This window comes from Anolis carolinensis, chromosome 2, assembly GCF_035594765.1.
Source record: "Anolis carolinensis isolate JA03-04 chromosome 2, rAnoCar3.1.pri, whole genome shotgun sequence".
Taxonomy (NCBI): Eukaryota; Metazoa; Chordata; class Lepidosauria; order Squamata; family Dactyloidae; genus Anolis; species Anolis carolinensis.
Genome location: NC_085842.1, coordinates 2,659,057 through 2,676,780, shown reverse-complemented (window position 1 = coordinate 2,676,780; position 17,724 = coordinate 2,659,057). Strand labels below are relative to the sequence as shown.

General features: G+C 43.9%; 1 protein-coding gene across 1 annotated transcript in view; it reads left to right on the top strand.

The window, feature by feature from the left end:
• The window catches only part of LOC134292295 (zinc finger protein 709-like), a 48,062-nt gene extending 35,763 nt beyond the window's left edge, over positions 1-12,299 (top strand). Inside the window, exon 2 of the mRNA XM_062972732.1 lies at positions 8,057-12,299. Coding sequence (XP_062828802.1) covers positions 8,348-10,099 — 1,752 coding nt within the window. The 5' untranslated portion in view covers positions 8,057-8,347 and the 3' untranslated portion in view covers positions 10,100-12,299. The remainder of the gene's footprint in view (positions 1-8,056) is intronic.
• The last annotated feature ends 5,425 nt before the right edge of the window (positions 12,300-17,724 follow it).

Genomic DNA, 17,724 nt, shown 5'->3' with positions numbered 1-17,724 from the left:
ACTGTTGCCATCATGTCATCATGGAGGAGCCGCAGAATATTCACAAATTTGTCAGGGCACCCGATTTTTTGGAGGATGGTCCAGAGAGCGCTGCGATTCACTGTGTCGAATGTCTTTGCAAGGTCAATGAATGCCATGTACAGAGGTTGATTTTGTTCCCTGCATTTTTCTTGGAGCTGTCGAGCAGTGAAGATCATGTCCACTGTTCCTCTGGAGGGACGGAAGCTGTTCTGGGATTCTGGGAGGATGTCTTCTGAAACAGGGAGAAGGCGGTTTGCAAGGATTCTTGCGAGGATTTTCCCGGCTGAGGTTAGAAGGGAGATACCACGATAGCTTCTGCAGTCTGTTCTATCTGCTGGGATTTTCTCGGTCACCCACACTTTTTCAATGAGCTGGTGAAGTTGTTGTATCAGCTCAGGTCCACCCTCTTTGAAGATTTAAGCAGGGATCCCATCAGGTCCCCTGGCTTCATTATTTTTTTGTTAGCTGATGGCATTGCTAATTTCTTCCAAACTAGGCAGTGCTGCAAGCTCATCCCTGATTTGTTGCTGTGGGATTTGTGAGAGGGTCTCTTCAGCCACATTGGAGCTGCGATTCAGAAGGTACTGGTAGTGCTCTTTCCAACGTAGTGCAATTGATGTTTCGTCCTTCAGGAGTTTGGTTCCATCTGATGAGCGTAGAGGCTGTATTCCATGGTTTCTTGGTCCGTAGATGATCTTTGTGGCTTTGAAAAATCCCTGAGCCTCATGGGCATCTGCAGCGTGTTGGATTTCTTCAGCCTTCTTTGTCTACCAGATGTTCTTGAGTTCTCTGGTCCTTCTCTGGACCTCAGCTTTTGCACTAGCATAGATCTTTTTCTTAACAGCACAGTTGGTGTCTCTCTGCCATGTTTGTAAGGCTTTCCTTTTGTTATCAATTAACTGTTGGATCTCTTTGTCGTTATCGTCAAACCAGTCTTGATGTCTCTTAGTTTGATATCCAATGCTTTCTTCGCAGGCTGTGATGATGGAGGTCTTCAGTTTGTTCCAATGTTCCTCAACATTTTCGGGGTGTTCTATGTGTAGATGATCCTTGAGTGTTGTTTGGAGAAGGGCTTGTTTGGAAGGCTCCTGAAGGGCTTGGGTGTTCATTTTGTGCCTTATTTTTCTTCCTTGGAGTCTCCGTTTGGGGGCGATCTTGATAGACATCATGGATCAGATTAACCTGTGGTCTGTCCAGCAGTCATTTATAGAGTTCACCTAAAAGTTGTTTTTGACGCAGATGTATTTCTTTGTGGCTCTGATTTCATCAAGGTTTTCTAGTTTTTATTCTCTTTCCAATTCTCTTTATTTCCCACTGTTTGGTCTTTTTGAAATATTTGAAGTCCTGCCTCTTCTTCGATTCTCAATTTTCTTAATTTTTCTCTCTCTCTTGTATTTATTTTATTTCTCAATTGTGATACATTTTTCTCCCTCCCTTACTTTTTCCTCCTTCCCTCCCTCCCTCCCTCCCTCCCTTCCTTCCTTCCTTCCTTCCTTCCTTCCTTCCTTCCTTTGCGGCCTGCTTCCCGGTTGGTTGGTGTTTCAGATCAAATGCACATCATGTGTCTTGTTCCTGTGTGAAACTGACCTCTGAAACATTCTCTCTAATAATGAATAATGATTAACAATTACTCTCTCTAATAATAAAAGCCAGAAGCGACCCCCGGTCCCCCAACACAAAGAGCCACAATGTGGGACAAGCGACCCTTTTCAGGGCAGGCTAAGAAAGGCCTTTCCGCTTCGATAGAAGCCAGTGCCTTTTATCTTTCTTATTCTGCAGCAGGGGAGGGAAGGAAGGAAAGGAACAGCCTTGTGTGTCTCTCTCTCATAGATACGTACATATATGCATACAATATAATGTGGTGCGAGAAATAAATATGGCTTATGTGCAAGTGACCATTGCAATGGCCCCAGTCTACGGCTTTGTATCATGTGATTTTAATATTTATATAGGGTGTTTTTAATTCTATGTCCTCATGTCTAAATGTTGTTTATATCTTATGTTTAATGGTCTTATTGATTTTAATGGATACTTATGTTTCTTTTTTAGATTTTATGATTTGGTTTTACTGATTTATTATTTATGTAAAGCATTTATATTGCACCCTTCTCACCACGAAGAGGACTCAAGGCGTAGCACAACATATATAGGGCAAACATTCAATGCCGGAACATAAAATAACTAAAAATACACAAAAACTAAAATCAAATTATTTCGACTTTAAAATCAATTGTTTAAAACCATCTCAGATCAGCCTTGTTGTCATCTTACTTTATATGTATCTTAGGCATTGGATTTTTCTCATTATTATGTTGTAAATCGATTTGAGTCCGTCCCCCCCGGGTAAGAAAAACGGTATATAAATATAGTCAGTCAATAAATAAATAAATACAAACATATAGATACGGTAGATAGATAGATAGATAGATAGATAGATAGATAGATAGATAGATAGATAGATAGATAGATAGATGTGTTTGTGAGTCAAGGAAAATCGAGGCACTTGGATGGTCACACGTTATGTTTTGATATGTGCTAGTTTCCTTCAGAAGTGTGCTTTGGGGATGCCAGTTGCACTGGGAATGGGTTGTGTTGTTTGTGTCATTGGCACCTCCCTCCCTCCTTCCCTTCTCTCCTTCCTCCCTTTCTTCCTTCTCTCCCTCACGGCTAATATCCCATCTACTCACCAATTGGCCAGGAAGAACCCTAAATTGGTCTTGCAGTTCTCTACTGTCCGATCATGACAGAAGGGTAATGGAGCATAGAATCCTAGCGTTGGAAGAGACCTCGTGGTCCACCCAGTCCAACCCCATTCTACCGAGAAGCAAGAAAATCGCATTCAAAGTACCCTAGCAGATGGCCATCCAGCCTCTGCTTAAAAGCCCCAAAGAAGAAGCCTCTACTATTTGGCAGGTGGCCATATTTCTCTTTGCAGCGGCAAAAAGACGCAAGTGCTTCATGAATAATCTGTAACTGCTGACAGTGTAACAAAGAGCAGCTGGTTATAGGGAGCACACCATGCCCCTATTAAAGCAGCCCCACAGGCTGCCAATGAATTTCCGGACTCAATTCAAAGTCACCTATAAAGCCCTTTACGCTTCGGGTCCAACCTGTCTTTGAGACCGCATCTCTTTATGAACCGGCACAGGCTTTAAGATCTACTGGAGAAGGAGGCCCTGCTCTCGGTCCCACCTCCGTCTCAAGTGCGACTGGTGTGGAAGAGAGAGAGGGCCTTCCTTCTTGGTGATGACCCCCGGCTCTAGAATGGCCTCTCAAGGGAAATCAGGCTAGCCCCCTCCCTCCCCAACCTTCCGCACATATTTAAAGACCTGGCTATTCCGGCAAGCCTTTGTTCATGTTTAGACTCTCTTATAATACACATGAGAACCTTTATTTATTTATTTATTTCAATTATTTATACCCCGCCCTTCTCACCCGAGGGGACTCAGGGTATAGACTCTTTTGTTAGCACTTTACTATTCTGAGGTCAAATACTGCTGTTTTATCAACAGCAATTGCTGTATTTTATTGTTTTTACCAGGGGGTACTGTGAATTTATGATGTTGTGTTGACTGTTTATTGCCTATGTTTTGTTTTTCACTTGTTGTATTTTGTGTCGCACCTTGAGTGTTTTGTGAGTCGCCCCGAGTCCCCCTCGGAGATGGTAGCGGGATATAAATAAAGTTGTTGTTGTCGTTATTATTTTATTATTATTACTATTATTTCTACTTAGAATCATAGAGTCATAGAATAGTAGAGTTGGAAGAGACCTCATGGGCCATCCAGTCCAACCCCCTGCCAAGAAGCAGGAAATCGCATTCAAAGCACCCCCGACAGATAGCCATCCAGCCTCTGTTTAAAAGCCTCCAAAGAAGGAGCCTCTACCACGGCCCAGGGGAGAGAGTTCCACTGTCGAACAGCTCTCACAGTGAGGAAGTTCTTCCTGATGTTCAGGTGGAATCTCCTTTCCTGTAGTTTGAAGCCATTGTTCCGCGTCCTAGTCTGCAGGGCCGCAGAAAACAAGCTTGCTCCCTCCTCCCTATGACTTCCCTTCACGTATTTGTACATGGCTATCATGTCTCCTCTCAGCCTTCTCTTTTGCAGGCTAAACATGCCCAGCTCTTTAAGCCTCTCCTCATAGGGCTTGTTCTCCAGACCCTTAATCATTTTAGTCGCCCTCCTCTGGACGCTTTCCAGCTTGTCAACATCTCCCTTCAACTGCGGTGCCCAAAATTGGACACAGTGTGATTCCAGGTGTGGTCTGACCAAGGCAGAATAGAGGGGGAGCAGGACTTCCCTGGATCTAGACGCTATTCCCCTATTTATGCAGGCCAGAATCCCGTTGGCTTTTTTAGCTGCCGCATCACATTGTTGGCTCATGTTTAACTTGTTGTCCACGAGGACTCCAAGGTCTTTTTCGCACACACTGCTGTCAAGCCAGGCGTCCCCCATTCTGTATCTTTGATTTCCATTTTTTCTGCCGAAGTGAAGTATCTTGCATTTATCCCTGTTGAACTTCATTTTGTTAGTTTCGGCCCATCTCTCTAGTCTATCAAGATCGTTTTGAATTCTGCTCCTGTCTTCTGGAGTGTTAGCTATCCCTCCCAGTTTTGTGTCGTCTGCAAACTTGATGATCGTGTCTTCTAACCCTTCGTCTAAGTCAGGGGTCCTCAAACTTTTTAAGCCGAGGGCCGGTCCACAATCCTTCAGACTGTTGAGGGGCCGGATTATCATTTGAAAAAAAAATACAAACAAATTCCGATGCACACTGCACATGTCTTATTTGTAGTGCAAAAATAATAACAACAACAATGAAAGAACAATACAATATTTAAAAATAAAACCAATTTTAACCAACATACATTTATCAGGATTTCAATGGGAAGTGTGGTCCTGCTTCTGGCCAATGAGATAGTCCAGTTAATCAGGATTGTTGTTGTTGTTGTTTTGTGCCTTCAAGTCATTTCAGACTTTGGGCGAGCCTAAGTCTAAAATTTATTTATTTATTATTTATTTATTTGCTGCATTTATTTACTACATTTGTATCACACCCTTCTCACCCCAAAGGGGACTCAGAGTGGCTTACAAATTATATGTGCATGCAATATATTATATTATTAGCATAGCACAATATTAGCAGTATATATTACTATATTGAACTATACCACTATACTGTAATATTATTAGTAATATTATATGTAATTTAGAATATATAATTAATATTATTATATGGTATTATTATTAGTGTTATATTGTATTACATTATAATATTATTATCAATTATTATTATATTATAAAATTGAGGGCGGGGGCCAGGTAAATGACCTTGGAGGGCCGCATCCGGCCCCCGGGCCTTAGTTTGGGGACCCCTCGTCTAAGTCGTTAATAAAGATGTTGAACAGAACCGGGCCCAGGACGGAGCCCTGCGGCACTCCACTCGTGACTTCTTTCCAAGATGAAGACGACGCATTGGTGAGCACCCTTTGGGTTCGTTCGCTTAGCCAATTACAGATCCACCTAACCGTAGTTTTGTCTAGCCCACATTTTACTAGTTTGTTTGCCAGAAGGTCATGGGGGACTTTATCGAAGGCCTTACTGAAATCCAGGTAGGCTACATCCACAGCATTCCCTGTATCGACCCAACTCATAACTCTATCGAAAAAAGAGATCAGATTAGTCTGGCATGACTTGTTTTTGGTAAATCCGTGTTGACTATTAGCAATGACCGCATTTGTTTCTAAGTGTTTGCAGACCACTTCCTTAATGATCTTTTCCAGAATCTTGCCTGGTATCGATGTGAGGCTGACCGGATGGTAATTGTTTGGGTCGTTCTTTTTTCCCCTTCTTGAAGATAGGGACCACATTCGCCCTCCTCCAATCTGTGGGACTTCTCCTGTTCTCCAAGAACTCTCGAAGATTATTGCCAGTGGTTCTGAAATAACTTCCGCTAGTTCCTTCAATACTCTTGGATGTAGCTGATCTGGCCCTGGGGACTTGAATTCGTTTAGAGTGGCCAGGTGTTCCTGGACAACTTGTTTCCCTATTTGGGGTGGGATTTCCCCCAATCCTTCGTCCATTCCATGTTGCTGAGGTTGAAGATGGCTTTCTTTTTGTGAGAAGACCGAGGCAAAGAAGGCATTAAGCAGTTCTGCCTTTTCCCTGTCCCCTGTCGCCATCACCCCATCTTCTCCTTGCAGTGGCCCTATCGCCTCCTTTTTCTTCCTTTTTCTACCAACGTAAGCAAAAAAGCCTTTTTTGTTGTTTTTTATGTCCCTGGCAAGCCTGAGCTCATTTTGTGCTTTAGCCTTGCGAACCTTTTCCCTACAGGTGTTGGCTATACGTTTGAATTCTTCTTTGGTGATTTCTCCCCTTTTCCACTTCTTGTGCATGTCACTTTTGAGCTTTAGCTCAGTTAGAAGTTCTTTGGACACCCATTCTGGCTTCTTTGCACTTGTCTTATTTTTCTTCTTTGTTGGCACTGTTTGCATTTGCGCCTTGAGTATTTCACTTTTGAAAAACTCCCATCCATCCTTAACTCCCTTGTTTTTTAATACTGGCGTCCATGGAATGCCGCTCAGTAATTCCTTCATTTTTTGGAAGTCGGCTCTCTTAAAATCCAGAATGCGTGTTTGACTTGTCTTAGTTTCAGCATTCCTTTGTACTGCAAACTGCAAGAGCACATGGTCACTTGGCCCTAAGGATCCAACGACTTCAACTGTATTGATCAGGTCTTCCACATTTGTTAAGATTAGATCAAGAGTTGCTGATCCCCTTGTTGCCTCTTCTACTTTCTGGACCATAAAATTGTCTGCAAGGAAAGTGAGGAATTTGTTGGACTTTGTACTCTTGGCTGAGTTTGTTTTCCAGCAGATATCGGGATAATTGAAATCGCCCATGACTACTATATCTCTTCTTTGTGCCTGTTTGGTCAGCTGTTGACAGAAGGCTTCATCGAGTCCTTCATCCTGACTTAGGAGCTCCTGATCTGCTGAACTATGGTTGTTGCTGCTTTGCCCTTTTTGACTGCTTTGTCCTTTTTGGAAATGGCCCCAGACTCAGAACCTGGACCCTTCCCTCTGCAGAGAAGGCCGTCCTGCAAAAGTAGAGAGGCCCCAGGGAGGGAGTGGCAGAAGAAGCTCCAGGCTGAAGTGGAGAAGGACCAGCAGGTGCAGAAATGTGAGGCGGACTTGGGAGTTGAAAAGCTGCCCTCGGCTTATACGTTGGTGCTTTCCTGCCAGGACCCTCACCTCTCTGCACAGCAGCCCAGCTCTCCTTCCTCTCCTCCTCTCTCGACGCAGTGCGCACCTTCCTCTCCTCCTCGGTGCTCGTCTTTTCCACTTTTTCTTACTCATTTACATACAGCATTTCCCCCAAAAAGTATACTGAAAATAAACTATGGTGATTATTGGAAGCACATATACATTGAAGGAGGTTAGAATAATGATTTAATCAGAGTTGGGCAGTCTTAAATCTTAAATTCCAGTTGTATGTAAATATTCAAAAACATTTAACCTACTGATGCCTCAATAATATAATTTTATTGCTATCTACCCCACCTTTCTCTACCCTGAAGGGACTCATTGTTAAGATACAACATGAAGATAAAATATTAATTAATGATATCAATATTCAACAGACTTTTAAACATTATTACAGTAATTTATATAAGGCTGACCACATATCTCTAGAAGACATTAAGAATTATTTAATACAGCAAAAGATGCCAAAAATAAATGAAACATGAAAAAACATGTCCACAGTTCACAGCCTGTTATACCTGCAGCTTTGCTGCATTGTTGAATTTTAATCTGTAGGATTGGATTTTATTTTATGAAGAGAGTCTATGGGCATCCTCCCCTTTGTACCTGAGGAGGGATTGTTCGTTGTTGGGCAAGGGTTAAAGGATTTGTCACCAGGCAATGGGCACTTTCCCTCTTCCCCTGGGTTTGCTACAACACGAGACTTGTTCTTCATGTTTCATGAGATCTTTCTCTGTTCAACTGCTGAAGTGATTTTCCTCTCATTTGTCTGGCAGGTAACTTCTGAACAAGTTACGCGAAGAACACCTTGTGAGAGCTTTGCCCGAGGAGTGATCTAAGTCTAAAGTGACTTCAAAATACACAGCAATGACAAAAAGAAGAAAGAAGTAGTAGAAAAATATATTTCAAGCTGCATACCTATGCAATTAAGGGGAGGAAATAAGATTGTGCTGAAAAAAGATAGGCTTGGAAAAGCAAGCAGAAGGCTACAGAAACACAGACTGTGCTGTTTGAAAGGTTATATCTGTGAACCCCTGGCATGATATTTGAATTATAAATGTAAAAGAATGGCAAGTCCTCTACCTCCCTATCCTAGATCACACACAGGGGAGAAGTTACATCAGTGTGTGGAATGTGGGAAACAATTTGATAGGAAACGTTCTCTTACTGTACATGAACGGACCCACACAGGGGAGAAGCCCTATAAATGCATGGAATGTGGAGAAAGCTTCAGTCACAGTGGCAGTCTACGTTCCCATCAAAGGACCCATACAGGGGAGAAGCCATATAAATGCATGGAATGTGGAGGAAGCTTCAGTCACAGTAGCAATCTACGTTCCCATCAAAGGACCCACACAGGGGAGAAGCCATATAAATGCATGGAATGTGGAAAGAGCTTCAGTCAGAGTGGCCATCTACATTCCCATCAAATGACCCACACAGGGGAGAAGCCACATAAATGCATGGAATGTGGAGAAAGCTTCAGTCACAGTGGCAGTCTACGTTCCCATCAAAGGACCCATACAGGGGAGAAGCCATATAAATGCATAGAATGTGGAGAAAGCTTCAGTCACAGTGGAAGTCTACATTCTCATCAAAGGACCCACACAAGGGAGAAGCCATATAAATGCATGGAATGTGGAAAGAGCTTCAGTCAGAGTTGCCATCTGCGTACCCATCAAAAGACCCACACAGGGGAGAAGCCACATAAATGCATGGAATGTGGAGAAAGCTTCAGTCACAGTGGAAGTCTACGTTCCCATCAAAGGACCCACACAGGGGAGAAGCCATATAAATGCATGGAATGTGGAGAAAGCTTCAATCAGAGTTGCAATCTGCGTACCCATCAAAGGACCCACACAGGGGAGAAGCCATATAAATGCATGGAATGTGGAAAGAGCTTCAGTCAGAGTTGCAGTCTGCGTACCCATCAAAAGACCCACACAGGGGAGAAGCCACATAAATGCATGGAATGTGGAGAAAGCTTCAGTCACAGTGGCAGTCTACGTTCCCATCAAAGGACCCACACAGGGGATAAGCCATATAAATGCATGGAATGTGGAAAGAGCTTCAGTCAGAGTTGCAGTCTGCGTACCCATCAAAGGACCCACACAGGGGAGAAGCCACATAAATGCATGGAATGTGGAAAAAGCTTCAGTCACAGGGGAAGTCTACATTCCCATCAAAGGACCCACACAGGGGAGAAGCCATATAAATGCATGGAATGTGGAAAGAGCTTCAGTCAGAGTTGCAGTCTGCGTACCCATCAAAGGACCCACACAGGGGAGAAGCCACATAAATGCATGGACTGTGGAAAAAGCTTCAGTCACAGTGGAAGTCTACATTCCCATCAAAGGACCCACACAGGGGCGAAGCCATATAAATGCATGGAATGTGGAGAAAGCTTCAGTCAGAGTTGCAATCTGCATACCCATCAAAAGACCCACACAGGGGAGAAGCCACATAAATGCATGGAATGTGGAGAAAGCTTCAGTCACAGTGGCAGTCTATGTTCCCATCAAAGGAAGCACACAGGGGAGAAGCCATATAAATGCATGGAATGTGGAGAAAGCTTCAGTCGCAGTGGCAGTCTACATTCCCATCAAAGGACACACACAGGGGAGAAGCCACATAAATGCATGGAATGTGGAGAAAGCTTCAGTCACAGTGGAAGGCTACGTTCCCATCAAAGGACCCACACAGGGGAGAAGCCATATAAATGCATGGAATGTGGAAAGAGCTTCAGTCAGAGTTGCAATCTGCGTACCCATCAAAGGACCCACACAGGGGGAGAAGCCACAGAAATGCATAGAATGTGAAGAAAGCTTCAGTCGCAGTGATAATCTACGTTCCCATCAAGGGATCCACACAGGAGAAATCACCTTAATGCACGGAATATGAAAAGTGCTTTAGAGAAAGTGAAGCATACATTAGACATCACAGAACTCATGCTCCGCTAGAGGGGACGAGCCTTTGAGTTTCTGCGCTGTCTCTAAAAAGCATTGGAAGGAAAGAGGAAGGACAGCACCTTGCTCTCTCTCCTCCAGAACTGCAGTTTGTGTGGCCTTGGTTGACGGCTACTGGGAGCAGGTGTCACTCAGAATGGCAGCAAGCTTCGAAGGGGTTCATCTAACCTCCTCCCCAAGGAGACCCATCGCAGGCTTCTAGGGTGATCTGTGAAAGTTTGCTGAAATGAGCAGCAGTTGAGATCTCTGGATAAAAGGTTCTTTAAAAAAGAAAGCTCTTTGGTTGCAGATAACATCATATCTTCATACTCCTGTCACATGTCTTGGCTCTACTGCATTCAATGGCATCGATTGTTTCCCATGCATGTGTACTGTATTTACCGTGATCCATCCTGAGTCCGTTTGGGGGGATAGGGCAGAATATAAATAAAGTGTTACAGTAGAAACTCACTTATCCAAGCCTCACTTATCCAAGCTTCTGGATAATCCAAGCCATTTTTGTAGTCAATGTTTTCAATATATCGTGATATTTTGGTGCTAAATTCGTAAATACAGTAATTATAACATAACATTACTGCATATTAAACTACTTTTTCTGTCAAATTTGTTGTATAACATGATGTTTTGGTGCTTAATTTGTAAAATCATAATCTAATTTGATGTTTAATAGGCTTTTCCTTAATCCCTCCTTATTATCCAAGATATTCGCTTATCCAAGCTTCTGCCAGCCTGTTTAGCTTGGATAAGTGAGACTCTACTGTATTATTATTACTGCCCCTTGGTTAAAATTTTGGGCTCTAGCCCTGTACCTTTCACTCTTTTCTGGACTTTGTTGTATCCTGAATTGTTGACTCTAAATTCTGGACTGACGTCCTGGTTACGTTTATGGACTTGGACTTTGTATCCCTGACTTTCTGGCTTGACTTTGGGACTCTAAATTTGGTTGTACTGTTGATTTCTTGATTGTTATTTGATGAACTCTGCTGAATGAACTCCTGGCATGTGACGGTTGGACTGTAACCTTGGCCCTTGTTTATTTTTGCTTTTGACCTGGATCTGCAGTACTCAACTTGTCTGCATTAATTGGACTCTTGACCTGCCCTTGTGTTCATTGTTCCTTTGACTGTGTTGCTGCAATTGTATTATTTTAGCCCAGTGGTCCCAAACCTTTTTAAAACTAGGGATCAGTTGACCAGGGACCACTTTGATCAGAGACCACTCTCCAACATTAGTACCAAAAGGGTTACGAATCAGTTTTTCGTCAACTTTAGATTTGGTTTTGTTATTTGGGGTGATGATTAAGAAAATCGCATTGAATAGACCACATCAGCTCTAGTTCCTGATACAGAACATATGCCACCCAGTAGTCGCCATCTGCTTGCCCACAGAAAACCATATTTAATAAGCCTCGGCATTATAAGTGAGTTTCGCGAGGCCAGTCGCTTTCGTTGCAACGGTGTAGTAACGGTGAGGCCGTGGACCCTGTTTTAGTTCTTGCAGACCACTGGTGTTTTACGGACCACAAGTTGGGAACCACTGTTTTAGCCAGAGTGGAGACTTTAGTTTTCTTATAAGTTAATAGGGTCTTGGGTTATCTTGTGTTTGTTTAATAAACCTCAGACTTTGTACCAAGAAAGCCCTGGAACATCACTCTTCATGTTGCTTACAATGATCCAGTTTTGATATTTGGGATTGTTTAATCACCACCTTTGGCAAAGGGTCCATTAGGATACACAACACATTTCCCTAACTGCAGGGAATGGAAGGCAAAGACTGATGACGACAGATGATGAAGATTCATAAATCAGTTCAGATGGACAAATTAATTAAATTGATGAAGTATAGAGTATGGAACAATATTGAAAGGAAATAGAGTAAACAGATAAACATATTGTGAGTGAGAGGTTTCTAGACTAGGGTTTGGTGTCGGTTAGTTTTGTTCTTATTGTGCAAGGTGTGTGTCTTTGTTTCCTTTATATTTGTTAAGTAGTCCTTTAAAATTTGATTTGTTTTTCTTTTTGTGTTTGAATAAAAATGTTTTTTTTATTATAAAGTGTGATACAGCAGCTTTAAAAAACCAATGTGATTCTAGGCTGTACCAATGGGAGCACAATGTCTAGATCCGGGTAAGTTTTAGTCGGCTCTCTTCTATACTTAGATCAGACCTGACCTGGGATAACCCTGTGTCCAGCTCTGAGCAGCACAATTCAAGCAAGATTTTGAGATGATGGAATGTCTCCAGAGAAGAGCTATAGGGAATGGCTGAGGGAGATGGGTGTGTTTAGTTCGGAAGGAAAAAAAGGCTGAGGGGACAAGAGAGCTAATATTTGGAAGGATGTCCCTTTGAGAAGAAAAGGGTAAGTATTTCCTGCTGCTCTGGAAATTGAAATATAAAGCAACTGATTTACATTGGAGGAAAGAAGCTTCCACCTAAACATTGGGAAGCATTTCCTGATGGTAAGAGCTGTTCAGCCATGGAAGCCTTGTCCCTTCTCAGGAGCCTCCCTTCCCAAGCCCTGGCCTTCCACCTCCTGGGGACTCCATGTCCCAGAATCCCTGATCTTGGGCCAAGGCAGCTGGGGCTTCTGGGTGTTTGGGAATCCCTGCTGCAGAGAGTGAAGGGAATGTCTGTCTTGGACTACAACTCCCTTCACCCCTGCAGAATGTCCTGGCATGAGGGTTGGAGGACCCTGGGAGTTGTAGTCCAAGATAAATATATCTCCCAAGTCCTTGCAATTAAAAGCATGTGTTTGTGTGGATCCATGCAAACAAGGATTTAGAAAGAAACAAGGGAAATGTGCCTTGATTATCTCCCACCGCTTTAACATTTACTGGTCACTTCTGATGGCAGAGGTTGATCAGATATATATTAATCCAATATATTAATATCCAAAATGCAATAATCCAAAATGCAATAAAGATTCCTGTGTGATTACACTATTAGTCCAAAGTTACTTATTTGGACTCCAGCTCCCATAATCCTTCCCCACAGGAAGATCTAAGGAGTTTTGGAGGGAGGCCAGATAAGGAGAGACCCTGGGTGTTTATAGATTTGGGGAATTTGGGTTGTTGAGGAGGGAGGCCCCCAGATGCCCTTCTCCTGGGATTTCCAGCCTCCTCTCCTTTTGTCGTGATTTCAGGAGAGACCACATATTGCGGGTCCGTACCTGGTGAGGTTCCACTCAATCAGATCGGTCAGGACGGAGAACAAAATTATCCGGGGTTGAAGGCAAACAACAGTGCCGGGCATGGAAGACAAAAGGTGATAATGCTAGATATCCCAAGGGTAGGGTACACACTCAAAAAGTTAAATCATTCATCCATGTTTGGCCTTGCGTTCCGTGGGAATCATAAACCTCTGGACACATCTGGCAATGTAAACAGTGCACAACAGCCCTCCTGATGAAGGGATTTTGTCCGTCACACTCACACAAAAGGGATTACATGTCCTGGCTTGGGAGGACACTAGAGGGATATTTACTAATGGTACAAAATCTCAGTTCCCAGGATTGTATATAAATACAAGGACTTTCACTAAAGATTTCCCCTGACCTACTTCTATTTATCACAGGACGTTGAAACTGCACATATAAGTCTCTATAGCAGGGGTCCCCAAACTAAGGCCCGGGGGCCGGATGCGGCCCTCCAAGGTCATTGACCTGGCCCCCGCCCTCAGTTTTAGACTTAGGCTCGCCCAAAGTCCGAAATGATTTGAAGGCGCAACAACAACAATCCTACTTAACTTGACTATCTCTTTGGCCAGAAGCAGGCCCACACTTCCCATTGAAATCCTGATAGATTTACACAGTATGTTGGTTAAAATTGTTTTTATTTTTAAATATTGTATTGTTCTTTAATTTACTAATACTGTGCAATCCTAATAATATAATATCTTGTGTATACATATAATATTGATAATAATATTATAATGTAATACAATATAATATTTATTTATTTATTTATTTATTTATTACAGTATTTCTACCCCACCCTTGTTGCCCAATAGGGGACTCAGGGTGGCTAATAATAATAATATAATATAATAATAATGTATAATATAATAATATTAATTATATATTATATATCAAATGTAATATTACTAATCATATTACGGTATAGTACAATATAGTAATATATAATGCTAATATTGTGATGTGCTAATAATATAATATATTGTATGTACATATAACTTGTAAACTGCTCTGAGTCTCCTGCAGGGTGAGAGAGGGTGGGGTATAAATGTAGTAAGCACATAAATAAATAAATAAATAATTGTTGTTGGGGGGGGGGGGTTGCACTACAAATAAGACATGTGCAGTGTGCATAGGAATTTGTTTGTATTTTTTAAAATGATAATTCGGCCCCTCAACAATCTGAGGGGCCATGAACCGGCCCACCACTTAAAAAGTTTGAGGACCCCTGCTCTAGACTCCCGTCAAATCCCTTTCCACACTCGCAGCATTTGTACGGTTTGTCCCCCGGGTGCGTTCCTTGATGTGATAGGAGTTCACCTTTCAGCCGGAAACTCTGGTCACACTCCCGGCATTTATATGGCTTCTCCCCTTTGTGGTTCTTTTGATGGGAAACAACACAACCGTATGAACTGAACTGCTTTCCACACCCTGAACACTGAAATAGCTTCTCTATTGTGGAAATTATTTGAGATCCATGCGGATTCGTGCAGTAGGTCTTTACACACTCTGCACATCCTTGTGCTTCTTGGTACAATCACGTTGGACTGGATGGCCCGCGAGGCCTCTTCCGCCTCCAGGATTCTCGAAGGGATCTGGGCCAAACCTGACACACGGACCCATGGAGACCAACCCTAATAGTGTGGACTGGGAGAACTGGGCCATGATGTTGGGAGATCAAGACTTCCCAGGATCAAAGAGGGGCAACGACAGGTGATGGTGGGAGGAGGAGCTTACCCACCTCCTTATGCGTTTTCTAAAAATCCAAAAACAATTATTATCATTATTTATTTATTTTTGTCCCGCTTTTCTCACAGAGCGAGACTCAAACAAGGACTTCTTCTAATATTTATCACAACCAGAGACATCACCCGGGCATTGCTGGGTATCTAAGCTGGTAGAAAATAAAACCAAGTCATCAGATACTGAGATCCAGACCTGAATCCATTCCTCACTTCTTCATCTTTCCTGAAATTACTTTTTGTCATTAAGATCAAGACCTGTGCTCCTCCTGCTCCTCTTCTCCACAAAGGCCAAGGCCTGGCGCTTTCCAATCCCAGTCTTCCTCCCAATGGAGGCCAGGCCGTGGGTCTCAGTGGGATCCCCTCCCAGGCTCCCTTGGGAAAGGGGCAGCTTTGGGGTGTCCGGATGCCCCGCCAGTGCCCCCCTTCTCCTCATCCTTCCCCAACGAGGGGAGGGTTCCTTCTGCCCCCGCTCAGCCCTTGGTGTTTCACATCAGAGACTCAGGAAGGAGGAGAAACAAGAAGAGCCCCCTTCCCTCCCTCCCTCCCTTGCCCAGCCTGGGGGTCCCTGCTGCAGGTGAGAGAGGCCAGGCCTGGCAGGGAACTCCAGGGAGGGAGGGAGGGAGGGAGGGCTGGCCCTGCTCGGGGTGCCAGAGAAGCCCAAGGGCAGGGCAGGGACTCAGCCAGGGTTGGGTGGAACCTCAGAGGGGGATGCTACTACTCTCTGATGGGTCAATGGTTAAGAAACTATCCTGGAAACAAATGACATCTTTGGGTTGCTGTGAGTTTTCCAGCTGCCTGGCTATGTGCCAGAAGCATTCTCTCCTGATGTTTCACCCACATCTATGGCAGGCATCCTCAGAGGTTTTGAGGTCTGTTGGAAACTAGGCAAGTGGGGTTTAAATACCTGTGCAATTATGCCCAGGTTGGGAGAAAGAACTCTTGTCTGTTGCAGGCAAGTGGGAATGTTGTGATTGGCCACCTTGATTAGCATTGAATGGGCTTACAGATTCAAAGCCTGGCTGTTTTCTGCCTGACTTTCCACAGATATATAATCCCCTCTTGCTTAGTTTCCAACAGACCACACAACCTCTGAGGATGCCTGCCATAGATGTGGGTGAAACTTCAGGAGAGAATGCTTCTGGAACATGGCCACACAGCCCTGAAAACTGACTGCAACCCAATGATTCCGGCCATGAAAGCCTTCGACAACACAATGGCTGTTTTTGATAAGCAAGGGAAAACTCAATGAATGCAAAATGCAGACTCCATGTGTATTTCCTCTGGGTAAAAAGAGGCACCCCACTTTTCACCCCAGATGGTTGAGCAGATTTCTCTTGCAGTCTGGCCAGATGAGGAGTGCTCATAAGGTGAGGAAGGGGATTCTGGGATGTGTTCAGGGGGACGCTGTTGGGAAGCAGCTCAATGCCTCAGGAGGACCTTGCCACTGGACCCCAAACTTAATAAAAGTAAACCCTTTAATACTGGTATTGAGTGATATTTTGGGGTACGCTGTACTCATATTGTATCAAATGTCCTGTGAAGGCACCTGTTCCCCTCCATCCCCTCTACGAGGGGCACTCATGCAAGATTTCCCCTGGCCCACTTCCTGCGGACTGAGAGCAATGGACCCTGGCCCAGTCCTGAGTCCTTCTTCTCTCCACGAGTGCCACCTCGGGACACACACTTCTCCCATCTTTTAAGCGACTCTCAACACCTCGCTTGTAGAAGTCGTCAGGTTGTTTCAAGAGCCACGTTGTGACTTCGGAAATCAGAGTCTCATCACCTTTGGTGAGCATGCCACGTCTCTTGGTTTTGATGGCCTCCCTCCCACAGTTCCCGCAGCAGTGAAACGTCATCTGCTCCAGTGACCGTGGGATCCTTTGCTGGGAAATCCATCCATCCTACTCCGTGCTGGTCCCAAAATACTGTGAGCGTGACCTTGCCTGCCGAGAGTTGGGCACGTGCCTTCTTTGGAGGCGGTGGGTTATGATGCACCATTGCATCTACTGAGCTCAGGATCATAGTGACGGACCCAGCTTTCATCCTGTGTGATCAGTCTGTTGAGAAAGTCCTCCTGGTTTCCATGGCACATCCTCAATAGAGCCTGAGATCATTCGACCTGTTCCTGCTTCTGGAAAGGTGTGAGCAAACGGGGAACCCAGCAAGCAGGTACCTTATGCATGTGAAGATGGTCTTGGGTGATTTTTTCCACACTAATCTTGATATTTTGGGCTGGGCGGTGAATGGTTACGAGGCATTTTTCCAAATTGGCCACCTTCACTTGCTGGATGGTGTGTTCCTCAATAGCAGAGTGGGGTTGCACCAAAGTCCAAACACATTTGAATTGATGATACCATTTCTTGACTACGTCATATGACGGGGAATCATCACCATAAACCTCTTTCATCTCATCGAATGTCTCCTTTGGTGTGCGGCCGGCCTTTCAAGTCAAGGAACTGGAGGACTGCTCTGTATTCCACTGGTCCCATTATCAAACCTCACTCCACTTCAGCACCTCTACAGTCAAGACCGTTATCAGTTC